The sequence below is a fragment of the Egretta garzetta genome, unplaced genomic scaffold (assembly GCF_000687185.1).
Source record: "Egretta garzetta isolate BGI_Z169 unplaced genomic scaffold, ASM68718v1 scaffold155, whole genome shotgun sequence".
In the NCBI taxonomy this organism is placed as follows: Eukaryota; Metazoa; Chordata; class Aves; order Pelecaniformes; family Ardeidae; genus Egretta; species Egretta garzetta.
Window position 1 is genome coordinate 1,166,595 of NW_009259613.1, and position 14,461 is coordinate 1,181,055.

At 40.0% G+C, this 14,461-nt stretch overlaps 1 protein-coding gene across 5 annotated transcripts in view; it reads right to left on the reverse strand.

Moving 5' to 3' along the window:
* Positions 1-14,461, reverse strand: part of TNS3 (tensin 3) — a 187,194-nt gene that overhangs the window by 5,419 nt on the left and 167,314 nt on the right. For 4 of the 5 annotated variants that reach the window (XM_035893956.1, XM_035893953.1, XM_035893952.1 and 1 more), the window contains 5 exons: positions 13,978-14,064; positions 11,346-11,477; positions 8,872-8,967; positions 5,741-5,818; positions 3,953-4,030 (listed from right to left, as the gene is read on the reverse strand). In XM_035893956.1, the coding sequence (XP_035749849.1) occupies positions 3,953-4,030; positions 5,741-5,818; positions 8,872-8,967; positions 11,346-11,477; positions 13,978-14,064 (471 nt within the window). The remainder of the gene's footprint in view (positions 1-3,952; positions 4,031-5,740; positions 5,819-8,871; positions 8,968-11,345; positions 11,478-13,977; positions 14,065-14,461) is intronic. The other variant, XM_035893955.1, reaches the window with a different exon arrangement.

Below are 14,461 nucleotides of genomic sequence, written 5' to 3' on the forward strand. Positions count from 1 at the left end.
GCCAGTAAGAAAATACACATTTTTTTGCAGCATATATTCACACATTTTACACTTTCAAATGGTAATTAAACTCTATTCAAAGGAAACCATTCACTTGCAAGACAAGAATGTTTTTACCCCATAAAGAATTGAGCGTTGCTGTAAAGCTCACTTCTCATTAATTCCACAGTGTTTTGTATGTCTAGCAATTTTAGGGCAAAGAGAACAAGTTCCACATTGAGAAAAATTACTGACTTAGGTACAGTTTATTTTTTTACCTGGTCTTATAGAATCTGCAGTGAGCACTAGGAAAAGAAGTACTAATATTATATAGCGTTATATAGTAGTACTACAGTACTGTATAATAGGACATAGTACTACATGGTAACAGTGCCATATAACATTATACAGTATTAATTATTATTATTATATAGTATTAACAGAACTATACTATAGTTATAGTATATATATATATAGTATATGTAACAGAACTACTATAACAGAACTATTCACATGCTTAAATACTTTGAGACTGTGTTATAAAGACAAATTTACAACCAGATTAAGAATGCTTCTGAAACTGAAAAGCCTTTTTTAGTCTTATTCTACAGCACAAGCAAGAATGATTAAACACATCTGTAGCGAAACACTGGTACCAACAGACTTTGTGTTTTGGTGAAAACATTTGTGTAGGTATCCAGGACAGAACTTACAACACTGGCATCTGACACATGCAAATTACCATGCTAATATTTCACGTGTTTGGCAGTTTAGCTTGGCTTGCCAAACTTACTATGAAAGCAAAGATTAAATTACATCTAGATAGCTTCTCTTCTCATATGGTTATTCTGTAATCTGACTAAAGCTTTCTCCTATGACTATCTACATAAAATGCACAGCTACACAGGCACTTTCAGAACAACCAAGCAATCGTACAGTTAAAGACTGCATAAGCTAAGTTTGATTCCAGCCCAGTAACTTCAAGCTCTGGAGTCTGTCAGCGAAAGAAGGGATCCAGAGATTTGGTTTGATCTGCAAGTGTGTAATTTCCCAAACGTATTTGCGCATTGGTGTGATAGTTTCAATAGCCTTTGTTTGAATCAATTACTATACAGTTCAGGCAGAGAGGGATTTAAGACGATGAACAGCTTTCTGTCATATCCATCCAAAATTGTAAATAACATTCCAAACCATAAGCTGGTACAGACCTAAAGCTCTTCATCGCCCTGCAAGCCTTTCCCACCACAGGAAGCCTGCCTTGTTTAGCAGTCACACTCCTCCCCACTTCTGAGACCCAGAGGAAGGGTTTCCCTTACTCATCTGCCGCACACTGCATTGGTGTCAACAGACTGTGTTCAGGTTTTGTTTCTAAATGAAACAGCCAAGCATTTTTTGTGTAGCTTGCCCTCAATATGACCGTTCAAAAGCAGTCACCAAACACAACAGATTCCTTTATTTCTGTAGCACAAAAAATAATAAATGGAACCTTTTCCAAAAGTGTTGGAAAAGTGTAAAAGTGTCAGCTTAAAAAGGAGATTACAGGAAAGGAAAGGTAATGAGAAAGGCTGAAAGATTTCTCATTTAAGAACATCATGGGTATCGAATGACAGCAATCCCATGGAAACCATATTGAAGGCTAGAACAAAAGGAAGGCATCTGTGTCTTTTGTGCAATGCAGCTGCCCTGCAATGTTGCTGCTCTCGTTTTCCACAGGTGGCATTTTGTAGTCACACGTCCATACTACTGCCAACAGCTACAAAAGGTGGCCATTTAAAGTAACCCCTGCTGCTTTTAGACTGGGAATGTGCTTTGTTCAGAATGCTTAGTCCCTTAACTGTATTAGTGGAAACATATGAAGAACTGGGATTTATTTGGGGAAGAATATTTTGCTGCCAAACAGGAAGGTTAATAAAGCAAGGTTTGTTTTAGGGAAAAGCCACTTATCTGTATAGTTTCTAGTCTTCAGTCGTCACTCTCTAGGAAGCAAAGGATCAGCTTCTGCATTTAGATAGTGACTGGAAACGCTCTTAGGTTTTTCATACAGCTATAAAAAAATTATCATTCTAGGAAAACACATCTTCATTTTTTTTGCTTGTGGAGTGGGAGAAGGGTGGGGTAAAGCAGGGCAGGGAAAAAGTGCATCTGCTTTTACTAAACTGCAGGTGCTCACACAAGCTCAGATATAGCTCAGTTGGAAAAGAGACAATTTACATGTTTTGGGTCTGCACTTCAGCGTTGATCTCCACAACTTGAATGTCTCTATGACTGGAGACCTCTGAAACATGGAAAATCTGTGGGAAATGATGTATCAAGGCAAAAAAAAACCCTCTGAGAATCTTTCCTCACCAATTTATCTGTTAAGGTTCCAAACCCTTGTTTAAAAACAAAAATAACAACAAAACAGGGAAAACCCAAATGTACTAAGTTCCCCAAATGATCCATGATCTGACAGCCCCCATAAGGAGTTACCTGACTACTGCCCCAACTGAAGTAAGAAATCTCTTTGTTTGAAAAGCACTGCCTGAGCAAGGAGAAACCAGCATTTCTCAAGACAACACATGCCCCTTTTGCTCGGTTTTCAAGAGAGAAAGTTCTACAAAAATTCATTCTCCTTCTTTTTTTCCCCTGTTGGCCACAACCACAACCACTGGCACTGGCAGACAGAAAGGCCAACACATGCTCACTCCTGGCACAGCCTTGCAAAGGCTTGCCATTGCCTCAGCCACATATTCCTGCTCGATTACAGCACTCAAAGCGGTACTTCAAATTTTTAAGTCAAAGAGGATTGCTGCACAAGCACAGAGCAACACTTTCTCCAGGGCTGCTCAGCTTGACAACTGTCCCCTTCAGAAGTGCCCTAAAATGCGCAAGGGCAGTGAGGCAGCATTCATATAAAGGCATGCTTTGCCACAACATTTTTGCTTGTGGCTCCAGTGGTAGGCTAAACTCAAAGGGGAGTGGCAAATGTAGTGTATACTCCTGCTCTAATGGGACTAATTGGGTGGACAGATAGATCCTGGGGGAGAATTCGTATCAGCCTGAAAACCAGGGATCACAGGAGGGCGTGGACAGGATCCCCTGGGCATGCCCACTGTACAGGTGAATAGCACAGTGGCTGCATTTCTGCTAAGGACAGCTTTAAGATTACAAAGGCGTATTCCATGTCCAATAATGGTAGGTTAGGACACCACCACACTTTTTTAGACAGCCTATTTTGCTTGCTGTCTCTGGGTCAGCTGCACACAAACAAAGCAGATGAGAAGCAGAGCATGTCTCTACACAGCTGTTGCAAATACCTCTATTTGAGAGAGATACAGACGGTACCAATGCATAGTATCACACCATTTGGGGGTAATCTTGTCAGGGTTCTTCTGTCACATCAATAAGCTCAGGGTAAGACAATTTAACTTCCCAGAATGGGTGCTGCAGTATGCATGAGAACCCATAAAACAGCAGCCAATGGAAAAGACACTGGACATTTCCTAACAACATGCAACATCAAATGAAGCACAGGGCAATGCTTTTTAATATTTTTTTTTTCAGATTGATGGGATGCTAAGCATTTTTCAGTGGTACTGTAGACTCCCATGCTGAGAATTTAACCCTACTGAGCACTTTCCTGCAGACCTCAGACATAGTTCACAAACCTCTGCAACCACAGGTTGAAAGTATTTAATGAAAACAATGTCACTGCTTAAAAATTGCTGTGATTGAACCAATCTATGTGTACCTCATATTCTCATGGGAGACATGACTGGAAAGCAAACACAGGGTTGTAGAACTTAGGAACTGGCTGCTGAAAACAGAAAGAACTTGGTACATATCCTCACAGTGCCCTTTACACTTCTACACAGCACTCTAAATTTAACTGCTCCCTTTAAACATCCTTCAGTCCAGTCTAAGCTTCAGCTTCTCCCAGCCTGTAAGATACAACATTTGGTGAAAGTCAAATGCAAGGAAAAAGTTTACAGACCTGCACCCTGTTTGAGAAGCTCCGCTGCTGAGTTTGCAGCAGTTTGTGGAGAAGTCTCTGCTATCTCCTCCAAGGGATCTGCAAACAGAAAACATTGTCCATGTCTTGTTTGGACTTGAATCGACAAATGAATGCACGTGGTCAAGTATGAGTTTAACTTTGTAACTGTGATCTCATCTACTGGACAACTCTTGGCCAGAAACATGAAACAATCTTGTATCTGCAACTATAAACATTCATGTGGTTTTTGTGCTGCATCATTTTTTTTTCCTCCAGCACTGCAGGAAGGATGCTCAACCTTTAATTCCTGACAGTAAAAGACATAACTACATAGCATATGCTGCAGGGACACACATGATGTCACATTAAAACAATACTAACAGCAATATTCCCTCATTACAACCTCAAAATTTTTTAAATAGTACAATTTTAATTACCTCATTTAATTTGTACAATTTACACTAATTTAGGCACAAAGACTTCATGTTTCTACGACGAAATCAATTAATGGCATTTTGATTCAGAAGATGACAACATAATCCTTTCTTTATACTTGTGTAGAAAATAAACATCTGAACTATTAAGACAGCAGTGGAATGTCTGCCTCCCAATCTTCTGTTAAAATTAGTGAGAAAACTGTCCATCGGTATGTCAGTTACATAAATGCATGTACAAAGAACTCATTTACTGCTGTATTTAACATGATGCATGCTGTCTTTGAATACATTCAGATGAGGAAGAGAGCAGTAATCCGCTGTGTGACACAATTCACATGTTTAGAGTTATCCATATGCTTTAAATACTCCACACACTGTGTTCAGAATCATTAACCACAGAAGATCACCTTAAAATGCATGATCATATCAGATTAAAAAATAAATCCAAAATAAAATTTCACTGTGTTGTGTTTATCCAGGACAAGGCAAATGTTTCAGTCCTGCACCTCTGTCAGAACAGAAGGAACTTTCCATTTTAGGTGAGTAGGGTAAGGAGAACAAGCCCACCTACCACACTGGGTTGCCATATAAAGAGATCTCTGATCACATTTACCATACCATGTTTTTGTGCTAAAATGGTTTCATTAGTGTATTTGCATAATGCAAATGCTATGTTTGAACACTGACATATGGCCTTTAACAAAAGTTTAAAGAGTTCAGCAGAAAACCACAAGAATGTTTAACATTTCAATAATACATCTGGTGTTAACTTCATGTGGGAGAGTAACAGACAACTGAATTATGGGGCAAGCATAGCTACATTTTGCTGCTGTCTTAAGAGTGGTTTATGAAATCACCATAACCAAAATTAGAATTACAGTCCCATGATGCAATACAGGCTTTTTTATAATTTACTTAATATTTGGACCTGTGTAAGTTTCTACTTCCTTCCTGCCAGTGTCACACTAAGGGCACCTTCCATTCTTTACATACTTGCCTTCTCTAAAGCCCTTTTGCCACCCAGACCTGAATGAGTGATTACATCTAACCATACATGGGCATAATTTCATGTCTGAGAAGTACAACTGTCGTCCTACATGCTAGATTACTGTGCGGATTTCCATGACGTGTATCTGTTTATGACTGGAATATCACAGTATTAGCCTGCTCACAACTACAGCTTGGGCAAGAGCAGTCGGCAGTACTGAAGAACCACTTCTAAAACACAGTTTTCTTCCCTGTGTTTTCTTGCTTAGATCTTGACTTGTGACATGTTCACCTGCCTTCAGACACTGGCACTTTGAAGCAGAGCTTGGCTGGGTATCTCTCTTCTGTACTTTAACAAGCATACCTCTGTCTGGGATGAGGAGCTTGCAAGGCAATGCCAGTGGTGTGATGGAATGCTGATACACCAGAGCTGTCAAACTCCCTGTGGTCAGAAGAGTAACAAGACACGCACAGTTAACTTGGTGGACAACAAGATTGCTTAACAGTTATGTTGGCTCTCGAGTATTTTATAGACCAATAAGGGTCTCCCCCCACTGCCCTTTAAAAAAAATTCGCTTGGCACCTAAGCCAAGACCTTCTTTGGTCAACTTTAGTGTATTCATGTCTCCCAGCACTGTCCCAGTTGGATGTACTTGAACTCATTAATCACAATCATATGCTCCCTTTCCCTGCTTAAACCCTAACCTTAATGGCTTTGCTTCAAAATGGAGAGTGCACAGAAATGACAAAAACAGTAACATATGGAAGTCGGTAAATTCCTTTCAATGCTCTTAATTTCTGCTACATTAAATGTAGTAAAATCTTATGAAGATTGGTTGACAGCCGGCCGAATATGAGCCAGCAGTGTGCCCAGGTGGCCAAGAAGGCCAACAGCATCCTCGCCTGTATCAGGAATAGTGTGGCCAAAAGGAGTAGGGAAGTGATAGTGCCCCTGTACTCGGTGCTGGTGAGGCCGTACCTCGAATACTGTGTTCAGTTTTGGGCCCGTCACTACAAGAAAGATGTTGCATTGCTGGAACATGTCCAGAGGAGAGCAACCAAGCTGGTGAGGGGTCTGGAGCACAAGTCATACGAGGAGCGGCTGAGGGAACTGGGGTTATTTAGTCTGGAGAAGAGGAGGCTGGGGGGAGACCTGTTCGCCCTCTACAGCTGCCTGACAGGAGGCTGTAGCCAGGTGGGGGTCGGCCTCTTCTCCCTGGTAACAGATGATAGGATGAGGGGGAATGGTTTGAAGCTGTGCCAGGGCAGGTTTAGGCTAGACATTAGGAAAAACTTCTTCACCAAAAGGGTTGCCAGGCTCTGGAATGGGCTGCCCAGAGAGGTGGTAGAGTCCTCCTCCCTGGAGGTATTTAAAAGAAGGATAGATGAGGTGCTTAGGGACATGGTTTAGTGGTGGGATGGCAGGGTTAGGTTAAAGATTGGACTCTATGACCTTAAAGGTCTTTTCCAACCAAAATGATTCTATGATTCTAAGATGGTAAGAGCACGAAGGGTCAATGCTATGTGATGAGGCAGAGAAAGAGCGAGAAGTTCTGCCTCTTAGCCACCTAGCCTCCACTGTCTAGCGTTCTGTCTACACTCACCTCTATTTTCTGCTTCTGAAAGTATAAAAGATGGTCTAGACAAAACCTCCTCCATTCAGTGTGGCAGTGATGTATGTAGCATTCTCTATTAAATTATTATTCTTTTCTATTCAGAGTAACTTTTGTCATTTGGACTTGGCTTAATCAAAATAATTAAACATTAGTCACCATTGACGTCAGCATGTGAGACTAAAAGGAGTGAGAGGAAGGCATAATATTCATCAGTCTGTTTGTACAAAAAGCCATCCTTTGATCCCGTTTACTAACAAACATTGAACTTAGTAATCCTATGCTTGAGAAAAATCACAGTTCAACCAAAACGAACCTCATTTTTACAGCCCATCAAAAACTGCTTTGAAATGGAAAGATGACCCAATTGTGCAAGGGCCTTACAGAAATGCAAAGACCAACTGATATTATTAGTCCATCATTGTCTTATCCATACAAGTATGTGATAGCGCCTGCCTGGCTACTTTGTGAAGCAGTTTTGAGGCTGTATGCATTGAAAGGTCATAAAACACAAACTAAATGATTAGCAGGGCTACGTACATGCCATAAACAGGTACTTCAAGATCAAATTAGGACTGGGCTAAAAATTCTGATAGGATTTGTCATTTTACACTTACTCATTTTATGGTAGATGACCATTTTATGGGTGTATTGGGTGTATGTGACAAGGCTGGTAGCAGGGGGTGGGAAGGCTGCAGGGTGACCTCTGTGGGAAGAGGCATGGGGCTGCCCCATGGCCAACACAGCCAGCTCCAGCAGACATACTGCAGGGCATCGCTGAGCCATAGGAGGGATGCCTCTGGGAAAGCATATCTGAGAAAGGGCAGAAAAGGCCACACAGAGACAAGAAGAGAAAAAAAGGGTGAGGCACAGCAGAGGGAACACCACGGTCAGAGGAGGAGGAGGAGGAGAAGGAGGTGCTCCAGGCACCCAAGCTGACATCCCCCACCCTGCAGCCTGTGGAGGACCTCACATTGGAGCAGATCGACCTTTCCTGAAGGAACTGTGGCCCACGGAGAGTGCATGCAGGAGCAGATTTTTTTTTTCCTGAGGATGGCAGCCATGGGGAAAGCCCACACTGCAGCAAGGAAAAAGTGGGAGAGGGACAGAGCAGCAGAGAGGAACTCTTCTCTAATGACCATATGCCCCCCACCCCCTCCTGCACTGCCTGCAGTGGGGGTGATGAGTCTGGGGGGAAGCAGTGAAGTTGAACTTGGGAAAGGGAAAGGAAAAGTGTTATTTTAATGTTTGTCTTTGTTTCTCACTACTTGAATATCGATTCTAATTGGCAAAAAATTAATTTTCTCCAAATTGAGTCTCTTTTGCCCACAGTAGTAACTGGTTAGCAACCTCCCTGTCTCTATCTCGACCCATAAGCTTTCTCATCTTATTTTCCTTACTGAGGAGGGCGAATTAGTGAGCAGCTAGATAGGTGTTTGGCTGTTTGCCACAACAAGTAATGCATTTTCATCATTAGGTAGGCTAACACAAGCGTAACGTACTTTGTGAATGTCTCCCTCCGGTGTCATTTTAGCCAGATAGTATATAGTATAAATATAGCACAGGACCAAATAATGCAAAGGTCCTGAACCAATAAGGCCCGTAACAGTCATCTAGCTTAGCTGTCTGCAGTGGCACTAGCAGTGGTAGACAAGCTTGACCGCTTGAGGCTTGGTCATGTGCATCTGTGCTAGAGGGCCCTACACATACACATAAGGTAAATGTGTACAAGGATCCTATAACCTTAGAATGGGTTCCTACAGAAATCATCAGTACTTGAGCAAAGTATTCTCTCATTTGCACTCCATCCAAGTCTATAAAACAGCTCTAGCAAATGCAAACTGTTTCCATTTCCTATGTCACTGTGATGTGCAGTACTTACCAAAATATGGTTCATTTGGGCATCCTTTCAAGCGTACCCCCTTGTGAGTGCATTCAATCAGAAAATGCCTTACAAGTTCATTTGACAAATCTCCAACTGTGTTGAAAAAGAAAAAGAAAGCTCATGAAGAGAAGCAATGAACTGACAACAGTCTCACAAATTAGCTGGTCTTTATGAAGCAGTTTTCCACATTACCACCTAATGTTTTATATACAGCATGCAAAGATACATTAGACCTGCCCTGCTGCAAGGTTACCAGATGTAGTAAAAAGGCCATTTTGCAAAAACAAGCAAGCAAATAGCTCACTTCAGACAACCAGAGGAAAAGGTTTTATAATCGTAAGTGACCGACATCCAAATATACACTGGTGTCCAAAATGTCCAAGCATGGTCCCAACTAACAGACAGGAACAGAAATTTAGAAAACGAATGATTAGAAACTCTGATGCACCTGCCCATTAGAAGAACTTGTATCCAACGTGACAAGGGAGTAAAAGTATGATAAAATACTCAGATTTCTAGTGACAGTTCTGCTCGCAGAACTTTTCCAGTTCAAACCAACAGAATATTTAGCTACACAAAGGTAACGATGCCAAGTCTGTCAGTGAATTTTTAAGTTTTAAAATGTTTGCAGTTTTACGCTAAGTCTTTGTTCCTGAAAACAAACAACTACATGAAACACTCATGTTTCCCTAGATTTTTAAAGACAGTTTTTATCTCTCAGTTATCTAGGACAAATCAAAATTGTTTAAGTTGGATGTAATGAGGAGATTCAAAGTCCAAGAGGCATATAAAAATTCCCTTGAGATTTAGCATTCTTTTAAATATATACATACATATGCACATGTGTAATTAAGACAACTTCATTATTTCTTGAAAGACTGGTTCACACATTTCACACCTGACTACAAACTTAATCTCTCTCCAAGTAATTAAAGGGTTATTTCATAGCAATGGGACAAAGCTACCCAACCATTCAAACCTTAACAAAAGAGCCACAAACACAAATGCTCCCTTTGACTCTGATCTATCAGCCACAGTCCAGGAAACATGTGACATCAAGAGCTGACTTTCAGGCTAATACAGATGGACACATTAATCTGGACAGCAGAAACTTCTATGCAAGCAAATATTGCACAGATCACCTTTTCAAACAGCTTACTGTTTGCCATTATGCTCTCACAATACTAAAAATAAATTACAAGGGTATGTGAGAAGGGGAAGCCTGGAACAAGCAACCCTGAAGAAGACTTGAACAAATTTGTGTCTTCTGGGATGAAAGAGTAGGAACCAAAAAAGCTAAAGATCACAGAGCAAGAAGTGGAAGAATGCTACAGTCTCAACTAAAATTTTCTCTTACTACCACTTGCCTGTGGTACAACTAACATAAACTAGCTCTTAAAGGCTAGTTGAGTTTGAGCTTTCATGTCTTCCTGGACTTCATTGGTCTGATGATAAAAAAAGATTACTAAAACCACCTACTTTCCATTCGCCTCCTTGCTGTTGCTATCACTACCCTAGTGCAACCCTGTTGTCTTCATTAAATAAGACAGTGCAGTAGTTCTGCTGACGTTTCTTGACAATAAAAAGAAGTATTACATGGCAGTTTTTTATTAGAAATTATCTCAAAATACCAGATTAAATGTACAGAATTTGAAAGTGTTATTGTAATAGAAGTGGACTGCTAACCTTGCCGCAGAGTAAGCATGAAATCTAAAAAAGAAAAAAAAAGCTAATCAACCAAAACCAGACAAAACCATGACACTAAGAATCACTGTTTTTTTGCGATCTCAGCTGCTTACCTCACCAGTCAGCATGTACTAATGAAACATAATAAGCTTTGTGAAAGGAAAACAGCAGCAATGAAAACCACCACACTACTCCTGCAGTAGCACAAATGTAGCCAAGAACAGGGGCTGAGTTTCTGTACACTGATTAATGCTTTCTGTAGGTTCTTCCCATTTTGCCTTCCACAACTATCAGGCATAAGTTATACATGGAAGCACTGGAGCTAGGAAAGTAGGTGTATTTCATCACTTCTTTTAAACAACTATCATCTTTCCTTAGGGAACCTCCTCAGATTTATATCTAATGTAGAACTGTCTCAAAACAAAACCTTGGGGTCAAAAATATTGAACTTTCCAGCCAAGCAAAAGCTTTACATGGTGGCATGTGGATCAGATGCAGACTTCTGATTGCTAGGGAGGACCCATTACTGAGATGACACTGGTTTTCTATTAGGTTGATAAGGTATAAAACATGCACAACCACTATGAACATACATTTACAAGCCATGGTGAAACTGTAAAGTACAACAGACATCTTATCTAGTCTCATTTAACAAGGTACCACATGGAGCCTGTAATTCAAGTTGCACTTACTAGAAGAGGGGAGATTCATCTGATTACTACCCAGTAATAAGGACTTCCCACTATGTATGGCTTGTTAAATAATAAACAGGAGGCATACAGTACCTTTCTTGTTTAACTGCAGCACAGAAGGAGGTGGTGTAGCAACTTTCATTGCTAGCCCATAGGCTCCCCGGAAAGAATGACTGTCTCGAACAATGAATGACCCAGGTTCCTTGTCCTTGAGAACAGCAATGGCTGCAAGGGATTCCGGGAAAGAGAGAGAAGAACAGTTCCAGAACAATTCACACACCCAAAAGTACAGAAATGCAAATCTATAATTAATCAGGGACTAAAGGAAATAAGATCCATTGCTGCAGAGCAGAATACAATCAAGCATATTTGGGGGATCTGAGTGGAAACATCTTGTGCAAATCTTACAGATACTTATTTCAAGAAAAGCCTGAAGTACAGATCCCTACTGATTTTTAAACCGAGATGGACATGCAGGTCCCACCAGGATTCCTACAACCCGTGCAAGAGCAAATTGATTCCTGCTTGTATTTTTTCAACTTGTTAGAAGCATGACACAGAGCACAGCTCTAATTCCCAGACTGACTAGACAGCACTGGTTTTCTTTTCCTATGCAGCTTCAACAGGTGGAGCAGATCGGCTTTCATCCACCACCAACTTTCCATCCCTGCAAAGCAGTATCACTCCCTTACTAGTTTTAAAGCAAGGGAAGGGATATAAGTGAATATTTGCTCTTTGACTGTCCAAGCGTTAAAATAGTTTACATCTGTATTCTGTGATCTCTGCTAGGAGCATGATATGAAGTCCTCTCCAGGAAGAACTACGTGCAAGGGAAACTGCTCTTGCTTTGCATGAGTCTGCTGCAGACTTTGAAATCTAGTAGCCCAAAATCTTAAACTCACTTCGAAAAGACAAAAGGTTCATCTAATGATTGCTCTTAATTTGATTTTAGTACAGCCTTAGCACTTCGCTTTTTTTTTTTTAAAAAAAACTTTTTGGAAATACTTGTGTTTATTTCCAAAATTTCTAACGATCAGCAAGTCTTCAAAGAAACCCTAGAAAAAGCCCAGACTTGACCCTGGAGTCCTTAACTGTCTGTATACACAGAATATGGCAATTACGTGTATGGGGCATGAAGCCATATTTTGCAAGGCCTGAGCAATGATTGTATCATTGACACACAAATATTTTTTTCCATGGAAAAAAAATAATAGTAACAGAAAATTAGGAAAATGCAGACGTAATTGTTGATCCTGTTTAAGTGAGTAAAGCAAATACATACATAATGTGTTATATTCATCTGTCAAATGGTGAAAAAACCAACTATTTCCACAATAACCTGTCATGTGTTGAGAGGAGGAGGATGAATATATAGAACCCTGCAATTCAGCTGTAGTTGCTAACACCTCTAAATCCGCAGAGGGACAGTAATCATTTGTCACAGAAGCAGTCCATTAAGCACAGAAAAAAAGAACAAGTGCTCCCCTATCCTCAACCAACACTATCTTAAAAGACTTTTTAAAAGGAATTTTACTTGGTAGGGTGAAAAGAGGCATACTAAAAGGTTGGGAAGATTTTATTTTCCTTTGTTCAAGCGGCTAGGTTTAAACTTAATTTATGATCTACTCCCCACTCTGGACTTGCATCAAGTCAGGAAATTTTTTTTGTACATTTAAAGACTCAGTTCTCATTATGGGTTGTAAGCAGGCAAGGGGAAGGGGACTGGAGTGAAAGGACCCGTAAAACACCATCCGAAGATTAATTAATGACCTGTTTTCTATGGTCTTTATTCCCCTGAACTAGATAGACATAGCGATTCACCATTTGCCAATAGCTGAAGGCTAATATGGTTTAGTGTGAACTTCCTTCCCACTGAAGAACTAATTCATCATTTTTACGTTTTAACAACCAATTTTAAGAATCCCAGTTTAAAAACCTGCCGTAACTCATTAAATACAATTCAGTATAGCTGAATATTACAACAGGGATACATGGACCATCAGACCAACTGCGTTTGCAAAGCACCCAGCAGGCTTTATTTATGCACTGTTGCAGGGACAAGGTATAAGTTCGTATGTATATATTTTCACATACATAATAAAAGCTTTCTCCATCTCATTCAATAATACATCTACATATAGATGTACTATACCTGTATTGTACATCATAAAGATGTTTTACCATGGGAGTGTTATTTTGTGACCTTTAAGAAATAACATACGTCACTTGCAGCTGACAAATTCAGGCTACAGAATGAATGGTAGATGAGGATGCTTTACGATGACTTCTAGCTAATGAATTATTCTCTGATATTTAGTATCTCTTGACCTATCATCTGTGCAGGGAAACACACATGGCGGAACAGCACACTTGTACTCAGAAGGTTTCTGAGAGCAGACAGTTGTTTGGTATTGCATCATGCATACCTGCCATTCCAAAACCTGGAGCTTCATTTACAGCAGATTTAAACTACTTTGCAGTTAGTTCAGTTAAGACTAATCATTTGCCTGATTACTGAATGTTTTTAGGGACTACTTGGCTGCCCTCCACTCTCAAATTCAGCCTTTGGACAAAACAAATTAAGTGAGGTTGTCTATGACCCTTCTAGGTTTTATATTTCTTCTTGTATTTCTTTTAGACATTAGGTATGCATCAAAAAAATGTAAGGAAAATTCACCAACTAGTCTTTCTGTGAATGAATATGTCAGAATATCAGTTGATATACCTTGTTCTCTTGAAATATCTGGCTTATACCAGAACTTGGATGTGTCTTGGACAAATTTTACAGTCACATGTTTATCAGTTGTGTTTTCTGTGAAATAAAAGGGTAAAAAAAGTTAAGAAATTTGTTTCAACTTCCACTCACCTTAATTGTTCAAATAACTCATGATTAGAAGGTCAATTTAGAGAAACTGTGAGCTATTCTAGAACCAGCAAATATAATACCATGCACTAAGATTCTGAAAGCATTCTTGAAGTTTCATTTTGCAAAACCCATAAAATATTAAAAACTCTTACATTTATACAGCTGTATTAAATACAAAGCTTCTCAGTGGGGTCCAGTGAATACACATATACATTTTTAACTATTCTTGACACAAGTCTAGAAAGGTGCAGAGAAAAGCCAGCCCTTATTAAACAAAATTGGACTCCACACCGCTCGCTTGTGGCTTGGCAGTTCAAAAGGTAGGCTGCCTTTGGCTGACATC